At 47.4% G+C, this 11,931-nt stretch overlaps 1 protein-coding gene across 1 annotated transcript; it reads right to left on the reverse strand.

Annotated features, from left to right (window-relative positions):
- Window positions 1-830: 830 nt before the first annotated feature.
- On the reverse strand, window positions 831-9,023 carry GAPDHS (glyceraldehyde-3-phosphate dehydrogenase, spermatogenic). Its single transcript, XM_031963789.1, has 11 exons — window positions 8,793-9,023; window positions 5,628-5,766; window positions 5,140-5,236; window positions 4,878-4,984; window positions 3,436-3,526; window positions 3,196-3,314; window positions 2,491-2,572; window positions 1,963-2,114; window positions 1,612-1,774; window positions 1,373-1,470; window positions 831-1,261 (listed from the first exon to the last, which is right to left on the reverse strand). The coding sequence occupies exons 1-11, from the start codon at window positions 8,848-8,850 to the stop codon at window positions 1,189-1,191; spliced, it is 1,179 nt and encodes a 392-aa protein (XP_031819649.1). The 5' UTR covers window positions 8,851-9,023; the 3' UTR covers window positions 831-1,188.
- Window positions 9,024-11,931: the final 2,908 nt, after the last annotated feature.

Consider the following 11,931-nt stretch of genomic DNA (forward strand, 5'->3'; position numbering starts at 1 on the left):
GGAGGGAAGCAGCGTTACAGACCGTGTCCGGACGGGCCGGAGCCACAGACACAGACGGGGGAGGGGAGAGGGGGGCAGGGGAGTCACACGGGCACACGGGCACGCGGGGCTGGGCCAGGGAGGCCCGCAGACGGGGCGCTCATGCACACGCACGCACGACAGTGACGCGAGACGCCGGGCCACGGACACGGGCGGGACAGACTGGCGTCCGGGGGCGCTCGCTGACCCGAGAGGCCCCGAGCGCCACGGACACGGGGGCAGACAAGGCGGACACGGGCTGGACAGACGGACACGGGCGGGACAGACGGACACGGGGGCAGACAAGGCGGACACGGGGGCAGACAGGGCGGACACGGGCGGGACAGACGGACACGGGGGCAGACAGGGCGGACACGGGGGGACAGGCGGACACGGGCGGGACAGACGGACACAGGCGGGACAGACGGACACAGGCGGGGCAGACAGGGCGGACACGGGCTGGACAGACGGACACGGGCGGGACAGACGGACACGGGCGGGACAGACTGGCGTCCGGGGGCGCTCGCTGACCCGAGAGGCCCCGAGCGCCACGGACAAGGGGGCAGACAGGGCGGACACGGGGGGACAGGCGGACACGGGCGGGACAGACGGACACGGGGGCGGGACAGACGGACACGGGGGCGGACACGGGCGGGGCAGACGGACACGGGCGGGACAGACGGACACGGGGGCGGACACGGGCGGGGCAGACGGACACGGGCGGGACAGACGGACGTCCGGGGGCGCTTGCTGACCGGAGGAGCCCCCCCGAGCGCCAGGACCGGGCAGAGCACGAGGCCGCCAGAGCTGGCTTTCTAGCGGGTGCTGAGATGTTTATTGGACTTGGAGGCACTGTCTCTCGGGAACCGTCTAGTGGAGTCGCCCCAGGGGGAAGGAGCCCGGAGGACCAGTGCGGGACGAGGAGGGAGGAGTCCTGAGCTGATACACGCATACACATACAACTCTCACACACGGGGCGCCCCGCCCCCAAGCAGCCTGGGAAGCGGTGGGGGTCAGGAGTGGCCGGAGAGAGGCAGATGGCGGAGATGCTCGAGCTGGGGGCGGAGAGGAAGGGGCGAAGCTGGCAGGCCGGACCGGACGGAGGTCCCGGACAGGAGGGGAATGCTGTGCCCTGCGGGGGTAGACTCAGAAGCGGGGTTCCCCTCCCCCTCACTTCTCTTTGCTGTGTATATGGTTAATGAGATCGGCCACCCGGTGGCTGTAGCCATATTCGTTGTCATACCTGGCGTGGGTGGGGGGACGGTTCGCGTCGGTGGCGTGGGATCAGGGAGTCCCTCCGCCTCCACCCGAGTCCGCAGACCCCCATCCAGCTCCCCTCCTTTTCCCAGCTCACCAGGCGATAAGTTTCACAAAGAAGTCGTTGAGCGAGATCCCAGCCTTCGCATCAAATATACATGAATAAGGGTTCCCGATGATGTCAGAAGAGACCACCTAGTGGAGGGGGAGCCGTCTGGAAGAGCCTTGCCGCCGGCCCCAGCTGCTGCTCAGCCGGCAGCCCTCCTCTCAGTCCCTGGGACCCCTAGGGCGCCCGGACTCCCCACCCCGCCCCACCCCCCGCAGCCCGGCCCCCACCTCATCTTCGGTGTAGCTGATGATACCAGCCATCTGCCCCCTAGATGCTTTCTTCATAACCTCCTTAATGGTCTCGTAGGTGGCGGGCCGGCTCAGCCGGCACGTGAGGTCCACCACAGACACATCGGGGACTGGGACCCTGAATGCCATCCCCGTTATTTTCCTGGACACACCACAGACAGGAGGGATCAGCACTCTTCGGAGACCCAAGGTGCTGCCTCCGCCCTTGCTCCCCCCGCTGTGTCCCCAGCGCCATTCTGCCCCCCCCCCCCAGCTCTGCAGATTACGCTTCCCATACTTCCCTTTTGTTGCCCCCGTCCTCAAAGGGAAACATGATCCCAGCCTTCATACCCATCGAGTTCAGGCAAGACTTTCCCTAGAGCTTTGGCGGCGCCAGTGGTGGCTGGGATGATGTTCTGGTGGGCACCTCGACCATCCCGCCAGGACTTGACTGAAGGTCCATCTACAGTCTTCTGTGTCGCTGTGTAAGAATGGACTGTGGTCTGGGGGGGAGGAGGGAGATCAGACCTTAGCATTCATCCCAATTTATTCTAGCCTGGGTTTCCTCCCTTCCCACAATGAGAGAGAAAAAGAGAGAGAGAAAGAGAGACAGAGACAGAGAGAAAACAGAGACAGAGATAGATACAGAGACAGAGAGAGATAGAGACAGAGAGACAACAGAGACAGAGAGAGAGAGACAGAGAGACAACAGAGACAGAGAGAGAGACAAAAAGACAGAGACAGAGAGAGAAAGTGGTAGAGGGAGACGGGGAGACAGACAAGACAGAGATTCCAGGATTCCAGGCAGGTTCCTCATTCTCACCCACCTCCATCTTTCCATTCTTCCCTCCCACATCACCCTTTCCACCTCATGCTCACCATAAGTCCCTCGGCAATCCCAAAATTATCATGGAGGACCTTGGCTAGGGGAGCCAGGCAATTAGTGGTACAGGAGGCATTGCTGGAACAGAGAAGAATGAAGCAGAGTGGGGTAGGGAAAGATGTCAGAAATCTATGGCTTTGACAACATTAAATGTGGGTGAAGCATGACCAAATTAAGTTGTAATATGTAAATATAGGAGGATATTATTGCTTCACAAGAAATGATTGAAGAATTCGGGGAAATGTGGGTTTATATAAACTGATGCAAAAAATGTATGTGGTAAGCAGAACCAAGAAAACTAAGTACAGAGGGACAACAGCAATGTACACGGAAAGAGCATCTCTTGCATAAATGAAATGGAACATGAATTATAATGGCCCCAAAGGAAGCAGGTGAAAGTAAATCTTTGTCTCTAAATTGGCAGAGAGATGAGGAGCTAAAGATATGGAATATTATGCTGTCGGATTGATGTTGGTTAGTAGTGCTGAACTTTTTCTTTTCCTCTGTAAATCTTTTTTTTTTTTTTTTTTCAAAGAATGGATCATTGAGATCACTTTCAGAAATGAAGATGTTGAAACCAAATATATAAACAAAGAGAGCATCTTGAAAAGCAACAAAGGGGGAGAGCTTTGGGGAAAGACTCAAGATGCTAAGGGAAACATGGCTAATGGAGGCGCCCCAGACCCAGATCCCCTGGTTACCTGATAACAGTCATGTTGTTGGGGTTATAGGTATTCTCATTCACGCCCATAACAAATACAGGAGCATCAGGGGAGGGAGCGGAGATCACCACCCGCCGAGCTCCAGCCTTGATGTGCTCCTGGTGGAGAGGTCAGTATAACTAGCATGTCCCACGTTGCCGAGATTTCCCGGCCCCAACCTCAGCCCCCTCGTTCTAATTCTGAGCCCCCTTGTTCATGCTTATCTGCCCTCTTTCTCACCGAGGCTTTTTCTGTTGTGAGGTTCAATCCTGTGCATTCTATCACATAAAGGACCCCAACACTCTTCCAGGGGATTTCAGCAGCATTGGTGCTAGGGGAAGGGAAGGAGGTTATTCCACGAGCGCCCGATTCCACACCTCTCCTCCAATACCATTAATTCTCCAAATTGCTCTATTCTCTTGCCCACTTCCCTTAGTTGGAGCCATCAAGGATTAATCAAATCTCCCACCCAAAGACTGTTCATTGCACATATCATTTTGACATATTTTTTCCCCTTTCTTCAAAAATCTAGCTTAATTTATTCCTACTTAAAAGCCTCTCCTGGTTATATGTGCTGGAGCCAGTGGTTAAAAAGTGCTAGAATTGTAATCAGAAAGATCTGAGCTTCAAACTCTGTTTCAGACACTTACTAATTGGGTGGAACTCTGGGTCAAGTACTTTTTTTTTTTTTTTTTTGGCTGAGGCAATTGGGGTTAAGTGACTTGCCAAGGGTCATACAGTTAGGAAGTATTAAGTGTGAGGTCACATTTGAACTCAGGTCCTCTGACTTCAGGGCTGGTGCTTTATTCACTGCTCCACCTAGCAGCCTCCTCAAGTACTTAACCTTAAGTCTCAATTATCTGTCTGTGAAATTGGGAAAATTATAATTAATGCCTTCCCCTCTTCATGCATCTTGTATATACCTATTTATGCCCACGGGCAGTTAGATAGTATCATAGAGCTCCAGACCTGGAACTCAAGACACTTCCTAGCTGTGTGATCCTGGCCTCCTCCTTTGTGTCACTTTGTTGTTGTTCAGCTATCTTGGGAGATGCTGGGTTCTCCTTTCAATTGATAACCCCATCTTGGAGATATTGTAGAAAGGTTCTTGGGCAGATAAGGATCAGACTAGCTGGCCTGGTTCACCCTTAAAGTATGTGGGTTTCAGATTCAATTTCTCTTCATTTTACTGGACAGGAATTTGAGGATCCAGGGATCCAAGGGCTTACCCAAAAATCACACAGAGTTATAGCTAAGTTGGTATTAGAACTGCAGTGTCCTAATTCCTTTGGGATCAAATGCTGAAAAGTGCCTAAAAGTTTGTTAATTTCCACTAAACTGTAAACCTCTTGGTGTTATATTTTTATTTTAACTTTTAATTTTTATTTATTTTAACTTTTTTTTTTTTTTCTGAGGCAATTGGGGTTAAGTCACTTCCTCAGAGTCACACAGCTAGGTAGTGTTAAGTGTCTAAGTCCAGATTTGAACTCAGGTCCTTCTGACTTCAGGGCTGGTACTCTATCCATTGCACCACCTAGTTGTCCACTATTTTAACTTTGTCATTCCAGGAAAGTTCTTCAAATGGTGATTAATAAACTGGCTCTCCTTTTCCCATATTTATCTTCCCACTTTGCTCCCATCCAAATCTTCCTTTGGCCAGCCCCTAGAGGAAAGTATCTTACCTCTGGAAGACACTGATCTCCTGTTTGTTTACCACTAACTTTCCATCCTTAACTTCAACAGTACCGTAGAAGGGACCATGAGTGGAGTCAAACTTGAACATGTATTCCTTAGGGAAATAGAAGAGCAATAAATGTGTGTTGGGGAGGAGGAGGAGGAGAACTGAGGGCAGGGAGAAGCATCCCCAGGAGAGTCTGCTCCCTTGCATGGGCAGCTGAAACCGAGGGCTTCCTCTTTCTTCCCATCACTAGGACCTCTCCTTACCATGTAATTGACATCTATGAATGGATCATTTACTGCAACAACTTTTATTCCTTTCTCTACACAGGCTCGTAACACCAGACGCCCAATCCGTCCAAATCTGTTGCAGAATAAAAGAATTAGATAAGGTCAGAAACCCTCCTCCCAGCAATAATCCTTATCAAAATGTGTGTGTGTGTGTGTGTGTGTGTGTGTGTGTGTGTGTGTGTGTATGTGTGTGGAATTAAAGGTGAAGGATTAAGGAAAGTTGACTAATTAAGAAAAGAGATTGGAAGTGGTTAGGAGTTGGAGGAACCTTGGTATGGGGCTCCTGGTTTTGGGAAGAAGGAATTTCAGGGAGATTTTTCAGGGGGTGGAGGGGAGAAGAGTGAAGGATATATCTATATGTAGTATAATTTTCCTCTTATACTCAAATGAGAAGGGAACTCTCAGGGAAACCCAAGGTCATGTGGTTTCAGTCTGAAGGGAGCAAATCAGGAAGGCTGGCTCACCCATTGATGCCCACCGCTAGCCCCTCACCACCACCACGTGATGATCGGGGAGACGGATGGCCACGGCCTTGTGTCGGTAAAGGCTTGCTTGTAGCTGCTGCGGCATGTGTGTCTGATTCAGAGTGTGGTGTTCTGCCACCTGCTCGTTTGGGATGAGATGAGAAGGAGAGAGACAGAGAGACACACACAAAAGACAGAAGCCTTCATTAGGTTGCTCCTTATGGACAGAGCTCACGTCTACGTTCTGAGAAGGGATACAGCAAACAACAAGAAAGGATTTCAGCCTTGGAAGAAGCAGCAAGCTGGGAGAAGTGACCACTTAGATAGATGGTGTGCACAGGGTGCGCCAGTCACTTCATACTGGTGGGTGCCATTCTTGGTGATACTTCCTCCCCCTTGTTATCACCAAACACAGAGTTATATGATCAAGTTTAAATAGCACATACATGATGGTTGACATAGAATTGAGGACCATATCCTGGAGAAGAGGAGCACATAGGCACTTAAAAAAAGTTTTTATTAAAGGCTTTTTTTTTCTTTTGCATCACCATGCTTTCTCCTAGAACTCTTCCTCCTCCTCAGAGAGTCATTCATCCCATTTAACAAATAATATTTTTTAAATCAAAAAATAAAGAGGAAATCGGTATAACTTATCAAAACATCGGAAAAGTCTAAAAATATGTGCAACGTGTGGCTCTTTGGAACCTCTCACCTCTGCAAATGGGTAGGATGGGACTGTCTTCTCATATCTCCTCTTGTGAGCTCTGCTGATTTTCTTTATAAATTGCAGCATTTAATTTTTTTGGGGGGGAGGCTTGTTTTTTTTTCCATCTACATCATCATAATTATTTGATATATTGTTCTCTTGGCTCCTTTTATTTAACTCTGCATCAGTTCACATAGATTTTTCCATGCTTTTCTGTTTTCATCAGTCATCATTTCTTACAGGACAGTATGTTATTGCATTACATTAAGGTACCATCATTTTTTTAGTATATCTCCCTTTGATGAGCATTTACTTTGTTTCCACTTCTTTGCTATCACAAAAAAATGATGCTAGAAACTTTGATGCATATGGGGACTTGCTTCTTATCATTGATCTCCTTGCTGCTTAAGCTCAGTAATGGAATCTCTGAGTTAAAATGATATAGAAATTTTACTAATTAATTTCAATCTCCTTTAAAGAGTTGATGAAAAAAATCAGGGAGATGGAAACAAAATTGTATGAAGGAAATTCAAGCAGATTAGCTGGTTTTTAACAAGGAGATGGATGTGAAAAAGACCAACATCTCTAATATATGAATGTTTTGGAGGGGCAGAAAAGAATATGAGGAGGAGAGGACAAAGATGTCAAGTCTCGAAAGTCCCAGTTTAATAGAATTATTCCTCAGTGACAGCAAAAAGAGAAATGGATGTAGGGTTAGAAGACTTGACTTCAGATTCTAAAACTACTGATTGATTTCCCAAGGGGCTTATTTGTGAAATGAGGGATTCTAGGTGATCTAAATCCCAGTTTCTTAAATTGTGATTCATGATGACCTTATACAGGTTCTTGTAAGTTTTTTATTTATGATGTTATATATGATTTATTATCAGTAAAAGTTTTGATTTGCATACATATTTTAAACACATATATCTGGGGATCATGTAAAAATTTCTTGAGAGAAAAGGGTCTCGAGTAGAAAGGTTTAAGAAATCCAGGTCTAGATGACTTTGGATATTCCATTCTCCACAATCCTAATGAACCCAAGGCCCTGACAGCAGAATAGTAGTGAAGGGGAAAGAGAGAGATGCTGGAACTTAGAAGTCCTGAGACAAGACTTTGTCTCTGCTATTCTTAAGAGGAACCATCTGTTAGTTATAGCCCGAGGTGTCTTAGTGGCAATAATGTTAATAAGCAATGATTATCACTTACTAATGATGGTAATACAATAGTTATTAGTGACTGTGAGTGTCTATCATTTTCAGACAAGTTAGTGGTCTTTTTCTCTGGGGCTATTTCCTACTCCCCTCTACTCTGTCTCCTGGCTCTGGGAATGGGACTTAAAAGACATAATAAGTTAAGAAACTTCTTCATAGAAGAACCCAATCCAGAAACTACATTGCTACCCTCCCATCCCCATCCCCCCCAGTCCCTGGGAAAAACAGGACACTCGGGGCCTGGAAGACTAGTACCATGGACAGCAGAAGAGCAGCGGCAGGAATTGAACTGAGGAAGGAAAGGTTTTATTTCCTCCCTGCTGTCAATGTATCTTCAAAATCTTTCTGATTCCAACTCTCAACATGGGGCACATGTTGTTGAAGCCTTTCCCTCCTCCCCAATTCCCCCAACAACTCTTCTTTCATAGAGCAGAAAGAGCCCCCCCCCCCCAACCCCTTCATTGTACAGATAAGGAAACCGAGGCTTAGGGAGGAGCTTAAGTGGGTCAGCATCAGAGGGGGAGATTGTAAACACTACTGAGTTCTATGATTCCAGAGTCAGTGTGTTCTGCTCTCCTCTATGTCTGTGTGGGACTCTCTTTTCTCTTCTCTCTGTCTCTGTTCTCTCTCCTTCTCTTCTGCTTGTCTCTCCCGGCTCGGTGTTTTTGTCTCTCTCTATGTCTCTTTCTCCTTCTCCCTCCCTCCCTCTTTCTGTCTCTGTCTCTTTTCTCTCTTCTCTCTCCTTCTCTTCTATTTCTGTGTCTCTGTCTCTGATTCTCCTCTCCCCTCTCTTTCCGTCTGTCTTTCCTCTCCGCCTCTCTATCGCTTTCTCTCCATCCCAGCCTACTTTCTTACACGCAGCCCTTCCTCCTTTCAGCTTCCCTTGAAGCCTTTCTAATCAGCTCTAATTAGGAGAGCCTGTGGCCACCCTTCTCCATCCTCCCCGGATCTCTTTTTGGGGAGGGGGAGGAAGGGAGCGGTTCTCCTCCGGGGGTCCCCTGTCTTGTGACTGGCCCTCTCCAGCCTCCGGGTTGCCCCCGTAACACCCGGACCTGGGGGAGCAGATGCGGGGGGAAGGTCTGGCCACGCCTTGGGGGGGAGGCAGGAAGGTCTGGCCACGCCTGGGGGAGGGGAGGCATGTGACGGTTGCCAGAGCCCTTCTGGACTTGGAGGGCGCGGGGAGGCCGGCCCGGAGCCGGCCTCGGGTCCCTTGGCAGGGGCAGCGGGCCGGGCGCCGCGGCTCACCTTGTCGCCGCAGCTGCACCACGGTGACATTGGTAAGGATGACGTCTCGTTTCGGCATGGCCTCAGCCTCTCATGGTTTCTCAAATTCTCATGGTCCGAGTCCACCCCGCGTCCCCGCTGTGATGTTACTGAGGCTTCCTCTGTCCGGATCCCTGGGGGGCGGGAGAGTCGGCCTGAGGCGTCACAGTGCCCTCGGCCGCTGAGCGGCACTTTGACCTCACAGAAGAAGGCCGCGGGGAGATCGGAGGCGGCGTCCTCCGCTCCCCGGACGTTCTCCCTTCGTCCCCAAGGACCCGGCCGCACATGCGGCCCACGCCAGGCGCAAGCGAGAGCCGCACCCGCGCTGCCCATGGAGGTCCGAGCCGGGCAGCTACTGCGCCCCTTCTCCCCAGCCACCTATGATTTGGTGGTGAGTGCCCGGGAAAGGAAGAGAATGGATTAAGCATTTATTAAGCACCTACTGTTTGCCGGGCACTGCGCCAAATACTTGACAGATATTATTTCATTTGATCATGGGCTTTATTTAATTTGAGCATTTAATTTTTTACCATGGGCTAGAGATTGTTAAAGATAGAAGGAGAGAACTGGTAGTAGGAAACAGATTTTACTAACTGGGAAAGTATAACGACAGACCGGGAGATTATCTAAGGCACAGTGGAAACAATCCTGGCTCTTAAATCAGAGGGTCTAGGTTCGAATCCTACCTCTGACCCTTACAGTTGGATCCTAAATTCAAATCCTATCTCTGACCCTTACAGTTGAATCCTCACAGGTGAAGAGGTTGGACTCTTACCATCACCCCCTTAGCAGATCCCTTCCTATCTGAATCTCTGCTTATAATCTAGGTTCTGCCTCTGTTTAAGTCCCCAGTCCATTCTAAGAAGAAAACTGTTGAGTTGACATGTGCTTCCTCCTAGGTAAGGGGCAGGGAAATGAATCAGTCAGAGAAAAGAGGATAGTGGAATTGATAAAAATGGTGGTCTTCCTTCCCCAGCTGCTAGTCTTCCTATCTGAGATTATCTTTGTATTTGTCTTGTTTATACCTTTGTCTTATTTATAGCCCCGTTAGAACATGAATTTCTTCACTCTCCACCATTAGCAAAGTACCTGGCATACAGTAAGCATTCAATAAATACTTTTTGGCCAACTTTTTGTTGATTGATTTATTGGTTCAGTCTTCTAATACATCAGTCTTCTAATACATGTAATGTTCCACAGATACAGTCTCCCAGCTCTGGAGCTTCTATTCTCTAAGTAGATCATTGCACTTGCTTTCTGCCTATACCAGAGGCGAGGTAGTGTTTATCATCACCATGCTAGGGAAAGCAAAAGCAATATTCTCATGTGGCAAAGTACCTGGTGCTGATTCTGTTGCAGCTGAGATTTATAAGGAGGCGTCTACTGCTCATTCAAAAACTGGCTGAAATTTTCTGGGTTATATGGCAAAAGAAAGTAATCCCCCAGAAGTTCAAGGATCCATCTCCATTGTCCATTTATAAAGGGAAAGGAAATAGGTTGTCCTGTGGCAACCACCAGGGATTTTCTCTCAATTGTTATTGATTCTTGCCCAAGTTCTCTTTAATAGGCTTCTCCTTCATCTGGAAGTTGGTCATCTCCTGGAGGGAAATTATAGCTTTAGAAAGGGCCTAGGAACAGTTGATATGGTGTTGCTGTCCAACAGCTTCGGAGCAGAACTAAAGTCTGTACACAAGGTTTGTCCATCGGACCAAGCCATTTGTTACTGTCAGTTGTGAGTGTTTGTGGAATCATCCATGGTTGTATGTAGAAGTTCATCAGTATTGTATCTCAATTTCATGACAGCATGCTTACACATGGATAATGGAGGATGCTCGTGTGCTTTCCCACTTACCAGTGGAGTAAGGCAGGCTTGTGTATTTGCTCCTATGCTTTTCAGCATGACTTCAGCATTGTTTTCAGCAATGTTGTCAGAAATCTTCAAAAAGAATGAAAGTCAGCTATTGCACTGATGGTAGATTCTTTAACTTGAAAAGGCTCCAAGCCATGACTAAAGTAGAGGGAGAGTTGGTGCATAATTTTTTGTTCAAAGATGACTGTGCACTCAGTGCAACCTCTGAAGCTGAGATGCAACACACTATGGATTCATTCTTTGCTCCGTGTGCTAATTTTGGCCTAACAACACCAAGAAAACAAAAGTTCTCCATGGGTTATCATCCATATATGGAACTATCAGTAGGCCAAATGGAGAAATTTTGAATCCCATGCTGAGTTCACTTACCTTGACACTATACTTTCCAGGGATGTACACATCGATAGTGAGATTGATGCACACATCGCCAGAGTTAGCTCAGTGTTTGGGAGGCTCCATAGGGAAGCGTGGGAGGGAAGAGGTAGACCCTATCATACCAAGGACCTCACTATTATATCTCTGCCTCTCCAATGTTTTCAGATTGTTTTCCCATGTCCTCTCTCCCTTGCCCCCAATTTAATTTAAATATTCTTTTCTTCAAGGCAAACATCAACACCTTCTTCATCCAGTTCTGTTATAGCCTGATTTCTCTAGGCTAGGAGTGCTAACTTTTTTTGTCTCATTATGTCAGTAATGTTGAAATTCATAAAACCAAGTATATTGGATTATGAAGGAAACCAATTATATTAAAATATAATTATCAAAATATTTTTAAAAGTTCACTAATCTCATGTTAAGAATCCCTTTACTATTTATCAGTCTTCCAAATCCACCACCACCAAATACTAAAATAATACTACCAGAGCTCAGCATAGTATTTGGAACATAGTAGGTGCCTAATGTTTGTTTCAAACTTTGTTTGAAAAGTAGGTTTAAATGTTTGTTGAATTGTACATAGTAAAAACAATATTGTAACTATAATCACCTGTGAAAAACTTAGCTATTCTGAGCTACAATAATTTTGAAGAACTGAAATTGAAAAATCTTGTCTACCTCCAGAGAAAGAACTAGTGAGTCTGGTTGCAGAATGAAGCAGATTTTTCAAAGTTTCATCTTTTTTTTGTTTGTTTCTTTGCAGTAGCTGATATCGAAATATATTTTGTATGATTTCATATATATAATGGACATCACGTTTCTTGCCTTCTAATAAATAAGGGAGGGGTAAGAAAGGAGGGAGAGAGCTTGGGATTC

The sequence above is a fragment of the Sarcophilus harrisii genome, chromosome 3 (assembly GCF_902635505.1).
Source record: "Sarcophilus harrisii chromosome 3, mSarHar1.11, whole genome shotgun sequence".
Classification (NCBI taxonomy): domain Eukaryota; kingdom Metazoa; phylum Chordata; class Mammalia; order Dasyuromorphia; family Dasyuridae; genus Sarcophilus; species Sarcophilus harrisii.

Coding starts and splice junctions, on each gene's coding strand:
- GAPDHS (XM_031963789.1), bottom strand. CDS start 8,850: ATGCCGAAACGAGACGTCATCCTTACCAATGTCACCGTGGTGCAGCTG. Junction 2,115..2,490: donor GGATTGCCGAGGGACTTATG/GTGAGCATGAGG, acceptor CCTCCCCCCCAG/ACCACAGTCCATTCTTACAC. Junction 1,262..1,372: donor TTTGTGAAACTTATCGCCTG/GTGAGCTGGGAA, acceptor CACCCACGCCAG/GTATGACAACGAATATGGCT.